Raw genomic sequence first — 17505 nt, forward strand, 5'->3', positions numbered from 1 at the left:
AATAACATTGTGATGCCTTTAAGAAAAACAAGTATTTTTGTGTTACTTTTCCTGGGTTCCACATTGCAGACAATTCCTGTAAGTCAATTCAAATTCCCCAAAAACGAGAGTTTTTACTTGTCAATATCTAATTGATTGTAGTGCGACCAGATGCTGGGCCATGTCAGTACATTTTACATAACTACCACCACACGGTTACCTCGATTTCAGAAAATGTCAGAACAACAGTATCGGATTTTTATTTGTCTCTAAATTATTGGGTAGATATTTTTTTTAATAAAATATATTAAAGTTTTTCAACAACACAATTTTTTCCCCTTACAAACAATAACCCCCCCCCATAACAAAATAACACAAAATTGCACTGAGCAAGATATATACATGGCAAAATGGTATATTTACATAGCTTTATACACTGGCTCTCTCCCGCACGTGCCAGTTTCCCCCACCCTTCATGTTATGTCCTGCTCATCCATCCCCCCAAGCAACCCCCCCCCCCCCCCCCGCTGCTGACCGATCTTCCTCTAACGCTCCGCGAGATAGTCTAGGAACAGTTGCCACCGCCTGTAGAACCCCTGCGCAGACCCTCTTAAGGCAAACTTTATCCTCTCCAGCTTTATGAACCCAGCCATGTTGTCTATCCAGGCCTCCACGCTAGGGGGCTTCGCCTCCTTCCACATTAGCAAGATCCTTCGCCAGGCTACTAGGCCAGAATGCCGGCCTATTTCGCCTCCTGCACTCCCGGCTGTTCCACTACTCCAAATATTGCTAGCCCCCAGCTTGGCTTGACCCGGACTTTCACCACCTGAGATATTGCTCCCGCCACTCCTCCCCAGAACCCCTCCAGTGCTGGGCATGACCAAAACATATGGACATGGTTCGCCGGGCTCCCTGAGCACCTTCCACATCTGTCCTCTACCCCAAAGAACCAACTCAACCTCCGCCCCGTCAAGTGCGCTCTGTGAACCACCTTAAATTGTATCAGGCTGAGCCTGGCACACGAGGAGGAGGAATTAACCCTACCCAGGGCATCAGCCCACAGACCTTCCTCGATCTCCTCCCCCAGCTCCTCCTCCCATTTACCCTTCAACTCTTCTACTAGCGCTTCCCCCTCTTTCATCTCTTGGTGTATTGCCGACACCTTGCCCTCCCCGATCCATACACCCGAGATCACCCTGTCTTGAATTTCTTGTGCCGGGAGCAACAGGAATTCCCTGACCTGTCGCCTCACAAAAGCCCTCACCTGCATATATCTAAAAGCATTTCCCGGGAGTAACTCAAACTTCTCCTCCAGTGCCCCTAAGCTCGCAAATGTCTCGCCAATGAACAGGTCCCCCATTCTTCTAATCCCCGCCCGATGCCAGCCCTGGAACCTCCTGTCCATCTTCCCCGGGACAAACCGGTGGTTGCCCCTGATCGGGGACCACACCGAGGCTGCCACTGCACCCCTCTGCCGTCTCCACTGGCCCCAGATCCTTAACGTTGCCGCCACCACCGGGCCCGTGGTATACTTTGACGGCGAGAACAGCAGCGGTGCCGTCATCATTGCCCCCAAGCTCGTTCCTTTACAGGACGCCATCTCCATCCTCTTCCATGCCGCCCCCTCTCCCTCCATGACCCACTTGCGGATCATCGCTACATTTGCTGCCCAGTAGTAGCTCCCTAGGTTTGGCAGCGCCAACCCTCCTCGATCCCTACTGCGTTCCAGGAACCCTCTCCTTACCCTCGGGGTCTTATTTGCCCACACAAACCCAATAATACTCCTACCTACTCTCTTAAAAAAGCCCTTGGTGATCACGATGGGAAGGCACTGAACAAACAAAGAACAAAGAAATGTACAGCACAGGAACAGGCCCTTCGGCCCTCCAAGCCCGTGCCGACCATGCTGCCCGACTAAACTAAAATCTTCTACACTTCCTGGGTCCGTATCCCTCTATTCCCATCCTATTCATGTATTTGTCAAGATGCCCCTTAAATGTCACTCTCGTCCCTGCTTCCACCACCTCCTCCGGTAGCGAGTTCCAGGCACCCACTACCCTCTGCGTAAAAAACTTGCCTCGTACATCTACTCTAAACCTTGCCCCTCTCACCTTAAACCTATGCCCCCTAGTAATTGACCCCTCTACCCTGGGGAAAAGCCTCTGACTATCCACTCTGTCTATGCCCCTCATAATTTTGTAGACCTCTATCAGGCCTCCCCTCAACCTCATTCGTTCCAGTGAGAACAAACCGAGTTTATTCAACCGCTCCTCATAGCTAATGCCCTCCATACCAGACAACATTCTGGTAAATCTCTTCTGCACCCTCTCTAAAGCCTCCACATCCTTCTGGTAGTGTGGCGACCAGAATTGAACACTATACTCCAAGTGTGGCCTAACTAAGGTTCTATACAGCTGCAACATGACTTGCCAATTCTTATACTCAATGCCCCGGCCAATGAAGGAAAGCATGCCGTATGCCTTCTTGACTACCTTCTCCACCTGTGTTGCCCCTTTCAATGACCTGTGGACCTGTACTCCTAGATCTCTTTGACTTTCAATACTCTTGAGGGTTCTACCATTCACTGTATATTCCCTACCTGCATTAGACCTTCCAAAATGCATTACCTCACATTTGTCCGGATTAAACTCCATCTGCCATCTCTCCGCCCAAGTCTCCAAACAATCTAAATCCTGCTGTATCCTCTGACAGTCCTCATCGCTATCCGCAATTCCACCAACCTTTGTGTCGTCTGCAAACTTACTAATCAGACCAGTTACATTTTCCTCCAAATCATTTATATATACTACAAACAGCAAAGGTCCCAGCACTGATCCCTGTGGAACACCACTGGTCACAGCCCTCCAATTAGAAAAGCATCCTTCCATTGCTACTCTCTGCCTTCTATGACCTAGCCAGTTCTGTATCCACCTTGCCAGCTCACCCCTGATCCCGTGTGACTTCACCTTTTGTACTAGTCTACCATGAGGGACCTTGTCAAAGGCCTTACTGAAGTCCATATAGACAACATCCACTGCCCTACCTGCATCAATCATCTTAGTGACCGCCTTGAAAAACTCTATCAAGTTAGTGAGACACGACCTTCCCTTCACAAAACCGTGCTGCCTCTCACTAATACGTCCATTTGCTTCCAAATGGGAGTAGATCCTGTCTCGAAGAATTCTCTCCAGTAATTTCCCTACCACTGAAGTAAGGCTCACCGGCCTGTAGTTCCCGGGATTATCCTTGCTACCCTTCTTAAACAGAGGAACAACATTGGCTATTCTCCAGTCCTCCGGGACATCCCCTGAAGACAGTGAGGATCCAAAGATTTCTGTCAAGGCCTCAGCAATTTCCTCTCCAGCCTCCTTCAGTATTCTGGGGTAGGTCCCATCAGGCCCTGGGGACTTATCTACCGTAATATTTTTTAAGACACCCAACACCTCGTCTTTTTGGATCTCAATGTGACCCAGGCTATCTACACACCCTTCTCCAGACTCAACATGTACCAATTTCTTCTCTTTGGTGAATACTGATGCAAAGTATTCATTTAGTACCTCGCCCATTTCCTCTGGCTCCACACATAGATTCCCTTGCCTATCCTTCAGTGGGCCAACCCTTTCCCTGGCTACCCTCTTGCTTTTTATGTACGTGTAAAAAGCCGTGGGATTTTCCTTAACCCTATTTGCCAATGACTTTTCGTGACCCCTTCTAGCCCTCCTGACTCCTTGCTTAAGTTCCTTCCTACTTTCCTTATATTCCACGCAGGCTTCGTCTGTTCCCAGCCTTTTAGCCCTGACAAATGCCTCCTTTTTCTTTTTGACGAGGCCTACAATATCTCTCGTTATCCAAGGTTCCCAGAAATTGCCGTATTTATCCTTCTTCCTCACAGGAACATGCCGGTCCTGAATTCCTTTCAACTGACACTTGAAAGCCTTCCACATGTCAGATGTTGATTTGCCCTCAAACATCCGCCCCCAATCTATGTTCTTCAGTTCACGCCTAATATTGTTATAATTAGCCTTCCCCCAATTTAGCACATTCATCCTAGGACCACTCTTATCCTTGTCCACCAGTACTTTAAAACTTACTGAATTGTGGTCACTGTTACCGAAATGCTCCCCTACTAAAACATCTACCACCTGGCCGGGCTCATTCCCCGATACCAGGTCCAGTACCACCCCTTCCCTAGTTGGACTGTCTACATATTGTTTTAAGAAGCCCTCCTGGATGCTCCTTACAAACTCCGTCCCGTCTAAGTCCCTGGCACTAAGTGAGTCCCAGTCAATATTGGGGAAGTTGAAGTCTCCCATCACCACAACCCTGTTGTTTTTACTATTTTCCAAAATCTGTCTACCTATCTGCTCCTCTATCTCCCGCTGGCTGTTGGGAGGCCTGTAGTAAACCCCCAACATTGTGACTGCACCCTTCTTATTCCTGATCTCTACCCACATAGCCTCACTGCCCTCTGAGGTGTCCTCCCGCAGTACAGCTGTGATATTCTCCCGAACCAGTAGCGCAACTCCGCCTCCCCTTTTACATCCCCCTCTATCCCGCCTGAAACATCTAAATCCTGGAACGTTTAGCTGCCAATCCTGCCCATCCCTCAACCAGGTCTCTGTAATGGCAACGACATCTTAGTTCCAAGTACTAATCCAAGCTCTAAGTTCATCTGCCTTACCCGTAATACTTCTTGCATTAAAACATATGCACTTCAGGCCACCAGACCCGCTGTGTTCAGCAACTTCTCCCTGTCTGCTCTGCCTCAGAGCCCCACTGTCCCTATTCCCTCGTTCTCCCTCAATGCTCTCACCTTCTGACCTATTGCTCCCGTACCCACCCCCCTGCCATACTAGTTTAAACCCTCTCGCGGCCAGGATATTTATGCCCCGGTTTAGATGCAACCCGTCCTTCTTATCTCGGTCACACCTGCCCCGGAAGAGCTCCCAGTGGTCCAGATAACAGAAACCCTCCCTCCTACACCAGCTGTTTAGCCACGTGTTTAGCTGCTCTATCTTCCTATTTCTAGCCTCACTGGCACGTGGCACAGGGAGTAATCCCGAGATTACAACCCTCGAGGTCCTGTCTTTTAACTTTCTGCCTAGCTTCCTGAACTCCTGCTGCAGGACCTCATGCCCCTTCCTGCCTATGTCGTTAGTACCAATATGTACAACGACCTCTGCCTGTTTGCCCTCCCCCTTCAGGATGCCCTCTACCCGTTCGGAGACATCCTGGACCCTGGCACCAGGGAGGCAACATACCATCCTGGAGTCTCTTTCACGTCCACAGAAGCGCCTATCTGTGCCCCTGACTATAGAGTCCCCTATTACTATTGCTCTTCTGCGCTTTGACCCTCCCTTCTGAACATCAGAGCCAGCCGTGGTGCCACTGCCCTGGCTGCTGCTGTTTTCCCCTGATAGGCTATCCCCCCCGACAGTATCCAAAGGGGTATACCTGTTCGAGAGGGGGACAACCACAGGGGATTCCTGCACTGACTGCCTGCCCTTTCTGGTGGTCACCCATTTCTCTGCCTGCACCTTGGGCGTGACCACATTTACATAACTGCGATCTATGACACTTTCCGCCACCTGCATGCTCCTAAGTGCATCCAATTGCTGCTCCAACCGAACCATGCGGTCTGTGAGGAGCTCCAGTTGGGTGCACTTTCTGCAGATTAAGCCATCTGGGACGCTGGAAGCCTCCCGGACCTGCCACATCTCACAGTCAGAGCACTGCACCCCTCTAACTGACATTGCGTCAATTAATTAAAATTTAAAAAAAATAAAAAATTTTAATATATATTTTTTTAAATTTCAAAGTTACTGTTAACTATCTGTTTCCTAGCACTAGATTTCTAATAGAAATGCGAAAGCTAAATATAGTACTCTCTGATCTCTGGCTTAGATACCCCTCTAAATTATAATTAAGTAATTATGTTTAATTAGTTACCAATGCTTAATTTTTTTAATTTAGTGTAGATTCCCAACCAGCCACTCAGGCCACAGCTTTTCTGTGATGTCACTTCAGTTTCCCCCCGACACACACAATTTGAAAAGGGTATAAAAGTAAAAATGAGTAAAAATCACTTACTTACCTTCTTACCTTCTGATTGTCTTAGATGTTCTCAGGTTCTCTCCCTGACAGAGACTGCTCCTCCACCTCTGAACCTTGACCTGCACAATGCTAATAATATAATATAATATGGCACTTACCTCACACCAATAGGTCTTATTATTAGGTTAAAGGAGGAGGGCGGGTGGGAGACACTACACGTGTAGTGTCTCGGGTTTCCTCTCCACCAGAATTTATTGGTTGGGGGGGAGTCGAAGTCCGTGGGTCGAAAAAAATAAAACCGAAAAGATAAGTGTTTTCTTAAAAGGATAAACTTACCTCCCAGAAATCACTTGCGCACCGCTCCCGCTGAAATCGACTGGCCTGTTCCTCCCAGAAATCACTTGCGCACCGCTCCCGCTGAAATCGACTATTTTCTGTGTGCTGGCTCCTGTAGTCCTTGATGCTTGGTCCTTGGTCTGGTCTGATGCTCTGTCTTCTGGTCTTCCTTCTGTTGGCGGCGTGATGGTCCTCTTTGTGGTGGCTGGTGAAGATAACCGTTGTTCCCTTGCTGGCAGCTACAGAGAGAACGATTCTAAGGTGGTGCAGCGCTTTTATGTACCTTCTGGATAAAAGCAAATTACTGCAGATGCTGGAATCTGAAACGAAAGAGAAAATGCTGGAAAATCTCAGCAAGTCTGGCAGCACCTGTAGGGAGAGAAAAGAGCTAACGTTTCTAGTCCGATGACTCTTTGTCAAAGCTACCAGACAGAGAAAGTGGGAAATATTTATACTGTGGAGTGAGAATGAAAGATGAGTCATAGCCACAGGAACCCAGGGAAACCGGGTGCTAATGGCCACAGAAACCAAGGGTGCTAATGGCAGTCCCCAGAGAGGACAAAAGATGTGAAAGGTCAAACGGCAGGGCAACTAACATCAGAGGATGAACTGTAGAAGAGGGAGTAGATGAGGTACATTATGTACCTTATTGGTTTTGCACCCTTTTGGGCGGTCCATGTGCCATTACCAATCAGTTGATCATGGTTCGATTACCCTGATCGATCAAGTCCATTCAGAGGCTGCCACATTGATTTTGGGATGTGCACTCACCGGCCATGCCTGCAGCTTTTAGGGGCATGTGTGCTTTCGAAATAAGGAGTTTAGGTGCCGCTGTGTCTGGTAAACAAGTATGATTGACAGGCTAGTTCTATTGTTCTTGGGATGGCTTGGAGATGGCCTTTTTCCTGTGTGTTGCGATGCCTAGGCTGCAGCTTGCTCATCAATGTTTATTTAAACTGCAGCCTGCTTGTCCTTATACTTGGCCAATTCTCCCAGCACCCTTTGAAGGATGCCATCTTAGGTGGCCGTTCGGCCACAGTGAAAAGTAATACGTGACTGCTGTATGCATTGCAGGTAACAAAAATGTCTTCTCAAGGGAAATTAAGAACGGCAACTAATGCTGGCAAGCAATGCCCACATTCTGTGAAAGAGCAAATAAAAGGACTATGTGAGTAGAGATAAACTCACTCTCCTCAATACAACTATGATGCAGATAAAACAGGAATGTCATGGAGAATTCCATTCTGCTCAACAAGTATTTATTTGCACTTTATGGTAATTGATTTTGGGAGGGGTAAGGACAAACATGGTCAGTGGTTAAGGTAGCGCACAACTTAATGTGATTGCACTAAAGAAAGAGAGAAATTCAGATCCACACAGAGACCAGTTCTGACACCAAGTAAGGGGATAAGAAGTTAAATAGAGAGCACAAGGAGGAAGAGAGATGCCAGAGACCTTGAGACAGAGAAAAAGCAGGTCGGAGAGGGAAATAAAGTAATTTAGGCACTTGGAGAGAAGCCAAGATAGGAGGAAAGACTGGGAGGAAGGGGATAAGATACAGTGATGGGGTATGAGAAGTTCAGGCACAGATTGAAGGCATTCAGATGATAAAATTCAGATTTGAAAAAGGAGACAAGGTGATAATATAAGAAATGCATAGGCAATAAGGAGAGAAAGGAGAGATTGAGAAAGGTTTGTTCATACTCTGATATTCAAAGCTACAAATATGCACAAGGATAGAGATGGAAAAAAATCCTCAAATTCAGGGTTAGAAATGATAACCACAGATGCACACTACGATGTAGAGGAAGAGAGGGAGGCATTAATATACGGCACGTATTATAGAGCATACAGTCATTGGCACACATGAGGATGGAGATTGATGCTGATAATTTACTGTCAGATACTTGTTGCATGAGTGAGTGATTTGCACTATTAGCTTTTATTTCGGCAAATTGATTTCGGGGAAGCCTGCAATTTCGTAAGTAAACCTGGACGTGACCCACATCATGGACTTCTCGTGAAATAGAAATCAGAGCTAATGAACAGGACATGTGTACGAAACAGAAAAGGTTGGAGATACTCAGCAGGTCAGAAAGCATCTGTGGAGTTTGAAACAGTTAATGTTTCAGGTTGATGACCCTTTATTTCCAGAATTTCCTGCTTTTATTTCTGACTTTGGCCAGTGTAGTATTTTGTATTTGTATGTACTGTATTGAGTAAGTGACTTCTGAAAAGAAACCAACTACTCTGATGGCAGCTTAGAACGTAGTACAGGCCCTTCGGCCCACGAGTTTGTGCCGACCATTTATCCTAATCTAAGATCAACCTAATCTACACCCCTTCAATTTACTGCTGTCCATGTGCCTGCCCAAGGGTCGCTTAAATGCCCCTAATGACTCTGACTCCACCACCTCCACTGGTAGTGCATTCCACACACCCACCACTCTCTGTGTAAAGACTAGTTGAGTCTTGAACCACTAAGTATATAATCTAAATCTGTTGTACACAACTGTATATGCATAACATTTTAAACTGCTTCTGTGTGTTATAACTAACTGGGGCGGCAAAGTAGCACAGTGGTTAGTACTGTTCCTTCACAGTGCCAGGGACCCGTGTTCAATCCCAGATTGGGTCACTGGCTGTGCGGAGTCTGCATGTTTTCCCCGTGTCTGCATGGGTTTCCTCCGGGTACCGTGGTTTCTTCCTACAAGTCCCTAAAGACGTACTTGTTAGGTGAATTGGACATTCTGAATTCTCCCTCAACGTACCTGAACAGGTGCTGGAAAGTGGCGACTAGGGGATTTCACAGTAACTTCATTGCAGTGTTAATTTAAGCCTACTTGTGACAATAAAGATTATTATTATAAAAGATTTGTATTGGGAAAATTTTAATTCAGAAATAATTCACTCAACGGGTCATGTTACTTTGTCTGGTGGTAACAGTTGAGGATTTGTACGCCTCCACCATTGACAAATTTTTGTTACTACTTATAAAAATAAGATACTTGTGATCTGACTTCAGCTGACTTCAAGTTTGTGCACAAGGCACATTTTGATGTACAATAATCCAGGCATTTCATGTTAATTAACTAAATCTAATCTTCTGTCATATAGAAATAGACGGATAAAATTATTTTCTTTGAAAAATTGTCAGATGTTCAGCCACTTTCTACCACAACAGCTAACAGCATTATGATTATTGACATTTGTTGATTAAGTAATTTAATCAATTCTACTCAGCCAAAGAATATAAAGCTTCATTAACTTCACAGAGAGAACTGCTAACTGACTGGTTTCCCTAGCTGACATTGTCCGCCCCCTGACTCATCCCCAAATCTGGCAGGCCTTTTTTTTTTTTAAACTGTAATTTGGTGTGCATCTGGAATTTTCACATAAAAGAGAAGTCCCCATTTATGCAGATCCATTCTTATGTGAGTAATTGGTATTAATGCCACTATTGTATGTAGGATTGTTCTGTGATGTTTCTGACTCCAAATTTCCTTGCGCCATAATAATTGAACGCTGCCAGATTTCAGTGTCCTCCGTTTGAGTCAGGGTTCCATTCTGGGACCTTCCTGTTCAGTAGTAACATCAACTGGAATCGTAACGCAATCTAGTGAAAACCTGATGGAATTGAATTACAGAAGCAGAAGAGAACTCAGCAGTTGGTGAATAAATATCTTTAGCATTAAGGAGACTATTGATAGTCTGATTGCACAAGGTTGACTGTACTGTTTCCATTGATTTGTCTTTTAAGTGTACCATGGTCTTCCAGTTACTAATTTCTATCTCTTTTGTTGATTCCATTTAAACGACACTACAACAAACCAATGTCAGTGGCAGCTGAAAAACTCAGAAGAAAAAAAGTATACCGTTTTGGATGCTGTTGTGGGGGGGGGGGAAGGCCCTAGCGGCCAGGTCTCTGGCACTGAGTCTGGCTCTGGGGCTCAGAAGGGAAGGGGGGAGAATAGAAAAGCAATAGTTGTAGGAGATTCAATGGTTAGGGGAATAGATAGGAGATTCTGTGGTCGCGAGCGAGACTCCCGGAAGGTATGTTGCCTCCCGGGTGCCAGGGCCAGGGATGTCTCGGATCGTGCCTTCAGGATCCTTAAGGGGGAGGGTGAGCAGCCAGAAGTCGTGGTGCACATTGGTACCAACGACATAGGTAGGAAAAGGGGTGTGGAGGTAATAAACAAGTTTAGGGAGTTAGGCTGGAAGTTAAAAGCCAGGACAGACAGAGTTGTCATCTCTGGTTTGTTGCCGGTGCCACGTGATAGCGAGGCTAGGAATAGGGAGAGAGTGCAGTTGAACACGTGGCTGCAGGAATGGTGTAGGAGGGAGGGCTTCAGGTATTTGGATAATTGGAGCGCATTCTGGGGAAGGTGGGACCTGTACAAGCAGGACGGGTTGCATCTGAACCAGAGGGGCACCAATATCCTGGGAGGGAGGTTTTCTAGTACTCTTCGGGAGGGTTTAAACTAATTTGGCAGGGGAATGGGAACCGGATTTGTAGTCCAGCAACTAAGGTAGCCGATATTCAGGACGCCAAAGCGTGTAATGAGGCAGTGGGGAAGGGAACACTGACAAAGGAGAGTACTTGCAGGCACGGAGAGGGGTTGAAGTGTGTATACTTCAACGCAAGAAGCATCAGGAATAAGGTGGGTGAACTTAAGGCATGGATCGGTACTTGGGACTACGATGTGGTGGCCATCACGGAAACTTGGATAGAAGAGGGGCAGAAATGGTTGTTGGAGGTCCCTGGTTATAGATGTTTCAATAAGATTAGGGAGGGTGGTAAAAGAGGTGGGGGGGGTGGCATTATTAATTAGAGATAGTATAACAGCTGCAGAAAGGCAGTTCGAGGAGTATCAGCCTACTGAGGTAGTATGGGTTGAAGTCAGAAATAGGAAAGGAGCAGTCACCTTGTTAGGAGTTTTCTATAGGCCCCCCAATAGTAGCAGAGATGTGGAGGAACAGATTGGGAAACAGATTTTGGAAAGCTGCAGAAGTCATAGGGTAGTAGTCATGGGCGACTTTAACTTCCCAAATATTGAGTGGAAACTCTTTAGATCAAATAGTTTGGATGGGGTGGTGTTTGTGCAGTGTGTCCAGGAAGCTTTTCTAACGCAGTATGTAGATTGTCCGACCAGAGGAGGGGCAATATTGGATTTAGTACTGGGTAATGAGCCAGGGCAAGTGATAGATTTGTTAGTGGGGGAGCATTTTGGAGATAGTGACCACAATTCTGTGACTTTCACTTTAGTCATGGAGAGGGATAGGTACGTGCAACAGGGCAAGGTTTACAATTGGGGGAAGGGTAAATACGATGTTGTCAGACAAGAATTGAAGTGCATAAGTTGGGAACATAGGCTGGCAGGGAAGGACACAAGTGAAATGTGGAACTTGTTCAAGGAACAGGTGCTACGTGTCCTTGATATGTATGTCCCTGTCAGGCAGGGAAGAGATGGTCGAGTGAGGGAACCATGGTTGACAAGAGAGGTTGAATGTCTTGTTAAGAGGAAAAAGGTGACTTATGTAAGGCTGAGGAAACAAGGTTCGGACAGGGCATTGGAGGGATACAAGATAGCCAGGAGGGAACTGAAGAAAGGGATTAGGAGAGCTAAGAGAGGGCATGAACAATCTTTGGCGGGTAGGATCAAGGAAAACCCCAAGGCCTTTTACACATATGTGAGAAATATGAGAATGACTAGAGCGAGGGTAGGTCCGATCAAGGACAGTAGCGGGAGATTGTGTATTGAGTCTGAAGAGATAGGAGAGGTCTTGAACGAGTACTTTTCTTCTGTATTTACAAATGAGAGGGGCGATACTGTTGGAGAGGACAGTGTGAAACAGATTGGTAAGCTCGAGGAAATACTTGTTAGGAAGGAAGATGTGTTGGGCATTTTGAAAAACTTGAGGATAGACAAGTCCCCCGGGCCTGACGGGATATATCCAAGGATTCTATGGGAAGCAAGAGATGAAATTGCAGAGCCGTTGGCAATGATCTTTTCGTCCTCACTGTCAGCAGGGGTGGTACCAGGGGATTGGAGAGTGGTGAATGTCGTGCCCCTGTTCAAAAAAGGGACTAGGGATAACCCTGGGAATTACAGGCCAGTTAGTCTTACTTCGGTGGTAGGCAAAGTAATGGAAAGGGTACTGAAGGATAGGATTTCTGAGCATCTGGAAAGACACTGCTTGATTAGGGATAGTCAGCACGGATTTGTGAGGGGTAGGTCTTGCCTTACAAATCTTATTGAATTCTTTGAGGAGGTGACCAAGCATGTGGATGAAGGTAAAGCAGTGGATGTAGTGTACATGGATTTTAGTAAGGCATTTGATAAAGTTCCCCATGGTAGGCTTATGCAGAAAGTAAGGAGGCATGGGATAGTGGGAAATTTGGCCAGTTGGATAACAAACTGGCTAACCGATAGAAGTCAGAGAGTGGTGGTGGATGGCAAATATTCAGCCTGGATCCCAGTTACCAGTGGCGTACCGCAGGGATCAGTTCTGGGTCCTCTGCTGTTTGTGATTTTCATTAATGACTTGGATGAGGGAGTTGAAGGGTGGGTCAGTAAATTTGCAGACGATACGAAGATTGGTGGAGTTGTGGATAGTAAGGAGGGCTGTTGTCGGCTGCAAAGAGACATAGATAGGATGCAGAGCTGGGCTGAGAAGTGGCAGATGGAGTTTAACCCCGAAAAGTGTGAGGTTGTCCATTTTGGAAGGACAAATATGAATGCGGAATACAGGGTTAACGGTAGAGTTCTTGGCAATGTGGAGGAGCAGAGAGAACTTGGGGTCTATGTTCATACATCTTTGAAAGTTGCCACTCAAGTGGATAGAGCTGTGAAGAAGGCCTATGGTGTGCTCGCGTTCATTAACAGAGGGATTGAATTTAAGAGCCGTGAGGTGATGATGCAGCTGTACAAAACTTTGGTAAGGCCACATTTGGAGTACTGTGTCCAGTTCTGGTCGCCTCATTTTAGGAAGGATGTGGAAGCTTTGGAAAAGGTGCAAAGAAGATTTACCAGGATGTTGCCTGGAATGGAGAGTAGGTCTTACGAGGAAAGGTTGAGGGTGCTAGGCCTTTTCTCATTAGAACGGAGAAGGATGAGGGGCGACTTGATAGAGGTTTATAAGATGATCAGTGGAATAGATAGAGTAGACAGTCAGAGACTTTTTCCCCGGGTGGAACAAACCATTACAAGGGGACATAAATTTAAGGTGAAAGGTGGAAGATATAGGAGGGATATCAGAGGTAGGTTCTTTACCCAGAGAGTAGTGGGGGCATGGAATGCAGTGCCTGTGGAAGTAGTTGAGTCGGAAACATTAGGGACCTTCAAGCAGCTATTGGATAGGTACATGGATTACGGTTAAATGATATAGTGTAGATTAATTTGTTCTTAAGGGCAGCACGGTAGCATTGTGGATAGCACAATTGCTTCACAGCTCCAGGGTCCCAGGTTCGATTCCGGCTTGGGTCACTGACTGTGCGGAGTCTGCACGTCCTCCCCGTGTCTGCGTGGGTTTCCTCCGGGTGCTCCGGTTTCCTCCCACAATCCAAAGATGTGCGGGTTAGGTGAATTGGCCAATGATAAATTGCCCTTAATGTCCAAATTGCCCTTGGTGTTGGGTGAAGGTGTTGAGTTTGGGTAGGGTGCTCTTTCCAAGAGCCGATGCAGACTCAAAGGGCCGAATGGCCTCCTTCTGCACTGTAAATTCAATGATAATCTATGATTAATCTAGGACAAAGGTTCGGCACAACATCGTGGGCCGAAGGGCCTGTTCTGTTCTGTATTTTCTATGTTCTATGTTTAAATCCCACAGATAGCTCAGTCTAAAGCTTTAGTGTTTTACCAAATCCATATTGTGATGCATGTCATTACTAATTTACTATTTTAAACTCCAATCTAGTGTTGGATAAGATGAGTTTGAACTCTGTCATATTGCACTACAAGAATTAGCGCTGTTAAGTGCAGAGCTGTTTGATAACCTGATCATATTTGAAATGCTACAGCTATTCTGTTGTATCAGGCAAAGTCTGGTTTAATGCTTGCAGTTTTTGATGCTCCCACTCGTGAAGCTCTGCAAGGCCACTTCGCCTAGAGTTCTGCTCTTGAGAGCTTAAATACAGTTAATTATCCTTCTGCTCGGGGTTGTTGGGGCATGCTTTGGGCCATGGCGGGGCAGGGGGTGTAAAGGGCTTGACGGGTACATCTGTGACACAAACTAGTGCAACATTTCTGTGTTCACAGAAACCAGGATGAGTTTCGTGAAAAACTTGATTCTAAAATTGCCTTTCACTGCCATCCTCATTTAGAAGAGAATATTGGGTAAAATTAAATTTGTGATCATTCATTTTATAACCCAATTAATTTTATTTCCCTATGAGTGAAAATAGAGAAGATAAAGTTATAATAATGTGTATCCAATTTTCAATATTCGCTGAATATGACGTCGGAAGCTGAATTGACTGTATGCTGCAATTTAATCAGCCGTTGAAAAGCCCATGAGTACAGCTCTTTGTGAATTTTGATTTATTTTCTCCTCCGGGTGCTCCGGTTTCCTCCCACAGTCCAAAGATGTGCAGGTTAGGTGGATTGGCCATGCTAAATTGCCCTTAGTGTCCAAAATTGGCCTTAGTGTTGGGTGGGTTACTGGGTTATGGGGGATACGTGGAGGTGCGGGCTTGGGTAGGTTGCTCTTTCAAAGAGCCGGTGCAGACCCGATGGGCCGAATGGCCTCCTTCTGCTCTGTAAATTCTATGAAATTATGTTTCCTTGTGGTGGAAGCAGTTGATTGCTCCCTAAGACGGGATGGATGCTGTGCCACTGACACAAACTTCATGAAAATATCTTTATCTGATTATGTAAATAAATTAACATCTGATAAAGTTAAAAGTTTAGTTTAAGGCAGCACCAGTTGAATTGCTTGCCTTCTAAAAGATTATTTCTGATAAATGGACTTTTTGGTTACAGGGCATGGATTCCATCTGAGAATATCCAGGATATTGGTGTTAATGTTCACCAGCTGGCAGTAAAACGGAGTCTTGGTTGGAAGAAAGCCTGCGATGAGCTTGAGCTGCACCAGCGCTTTGTCCGTGAAGGCAGGTTCTGGAAGAGTAAAGCAGAGGATAAAATGGAAGAAGAAGCAGAATCCAGCATCTCTTCCACAAGTAATGAGCAGGTAGGTTTTGCATGTAAGTGCCAATTCATTTGGTTGTTTTTGATATATTCAAGTGTCATTAGGAAGTTATCCTGAAGCTTGCAAGTTACTTTTAATGCAAATAATGTTCCTAGATGACTTGAAAAACACCCTACGCCGGCCAAGAAGGGATCCAAATTCAATTCATTGTCTTTGCTGTGCCAGTAGGATGGATGGCTTCCTCCAGTTCTGCTTTCTAGTCAGGGAAAGTAAAAATCAGCCAGATTGCTGTCTGCCGGCACCTCCTAAAGTAATATCAAGTGATTTCAGCAACTGACTGGATCAAAAAGCTTGCTAGTATTCCTTGTCCAGACTCTTTTTTTCAAAGAATCGACAGTGCAGGAGATAGCCATTCGGCCCATCGAGTCTGCACCGGCCCTTGGGAAGAGCACCCTACTTAAGCCCACACCTCCACCCCATCCCCGTAACCCTGTAACCCCACCTAACCTTTTTGGACACTTAGGGCAAGTTAGCATGGCCAGTTCACCTAACCGGCACATCTTTGGACTATGGGAAGAAACCGGAGCACCCGGAGGAAACCCATGCAGACACGGGGAGAACGTGCAGACTCCGCACAGACAGTGACCCAAGCCAGGAATCGAACCTAGGACCCTGGAGCTGTGATGCAACAGTGCTAACCACTGTGCTACCGTGCCGCCCCGGAGCATTTAGCGCTTGTGTAACAACCCTGTGAAAGTAACGGCCTTCAGGAGGGAAAAAGTATAGTGATTCTGGTATTAGACCAGCGATCTTGAGGTTGAGCTCAGACCCCACCATAGGCAAGCTGCGAAACTAAGCAAGCTAATAATTTGTCATATGGATCTAAAAGGAAGGCTCATTAGACTTGCCAGGTTATCAACATGATACAGCAATGTCCTTCAGGTAATATCAAATTATTGTGGATGCTGGAATCTGAAACAAAAACAGAAAGTACTGGACAATTGCAGCAGGTTTGACAGCATCTGTGAAAAAACTAGGAGCTAACATTTTGATTCTGGATGACTCTTTGTCAAAGCTAGAGAGAACTGGAAGTGGGGTCAGATTTATACTTTTGCGGGTGGAGGGGGGTGCGTGGATAGGTGGAGATTGACAAAGATGTTGTGGACAGAAAGACGAAAGGAATACAAGTAGTGGTAATCAAGGCTAAGAAAGGTGCTGATAGTGGCACATTAAGAGATTAGAATGTGTTAATGTCAGAACAAAGGTAAGCAGTGTATCAAAGGACAACTAGGAACAGGAAACAGATGGCCTAAATGGGGTGGGATGTGGGGGGGTGGAGACAATGGTGAGGGAAAAACAAATCGATAGAAGAAATAAAAATAAATTGATAGAAGTAAAAATGGGGTGAAGGTGGAGGAGAGAGTTTGCAGTCAGAAGTTGTTGAATTCTATGTTAAGTCTGGAAGGCTGTAACTTCCAAATCGGAAGTTGAGGTGCTGTTCCTCCAGTTTGCGTTGGGCTTCACTGGAACATTGTAGCAGGCCAAGGACGGACATGTGAACATGAGGGCTGATCAGTGAATTGAAATGGCAAGCGACAGGAAGGTCTGCATCCTGCTTGCAGACCGACCAAAGGAGTTCTGCAAAACGGTCACCCAGTCTACGTTTAGTCTCTCCAATGTAGAGTGGACTGCATTGGGAGCAGCAAATTTCCTTCAGGTAATTGCTGCCTTCAAATCCTTTTTATCAGCTTGTTCACAATACTGATGATCTTCAATTGCATTATTGCAATTGTTTTAATGACTATCTTTTGTTAAATAAGTTCAAATTAAGTTTCTGCCTTGTTATATCCCAAAGTATGACCTTACTTCTCCTGCCACTCTGTTATCATTACTTCCTCGTATGAAATATGGACAAGCCTGCCTCTGTTTTCTTATAATTCAGAATTGCCATTTTCCAATGGCTTCCACCGTTGCCCTTGATTGGATTCA

At 45.8% G+C, this 17505-nt stretch overlaps 1 protein-coding gene across 13 annotated transcripts in view; it reads left to right on the forward strand.

Annotated features, from left to right (window-relative positions):
• zmynd11 (zinc finger, MYND-type containing 11) overlaps positions 1-17505 on the forward strand; it is a 292010-nt gene that overhangs the window by 246630 nt on the left and 27875 nt on the right. For all 13 annotated transcript variants that reach the window (XM_072508249.1, XM_072508248.1, XM_072508250.1 and 10 more), the window contains one exon: positions 15351-15558. In XM_072508249.1, coding sequence (XP_072364350.1) covers positions 15351-15558 — 208 coding nt within the window. The remainder of the gene's footprint in view (positions 1-15350; positions 15559-17505) is intronic.

Source organism: Scyliorhinus torazame, chromosome 6, assembly GCF_047496885.1.
Source record: "Scyliorhinus torazame isolate Kashiwa2021f chromosome 6, sScyTor2.1, whole genome shotgun sequence".
In the NCBI taxonomy this organism is placed as follows: domain Eukaryota; kingdom Metazoa; phylum Chordata; class Chondrichthyes; order Carcharhiniformes; family Scyliorhinidae; genus Scyliorhinus; species Scyliorhinus torazame.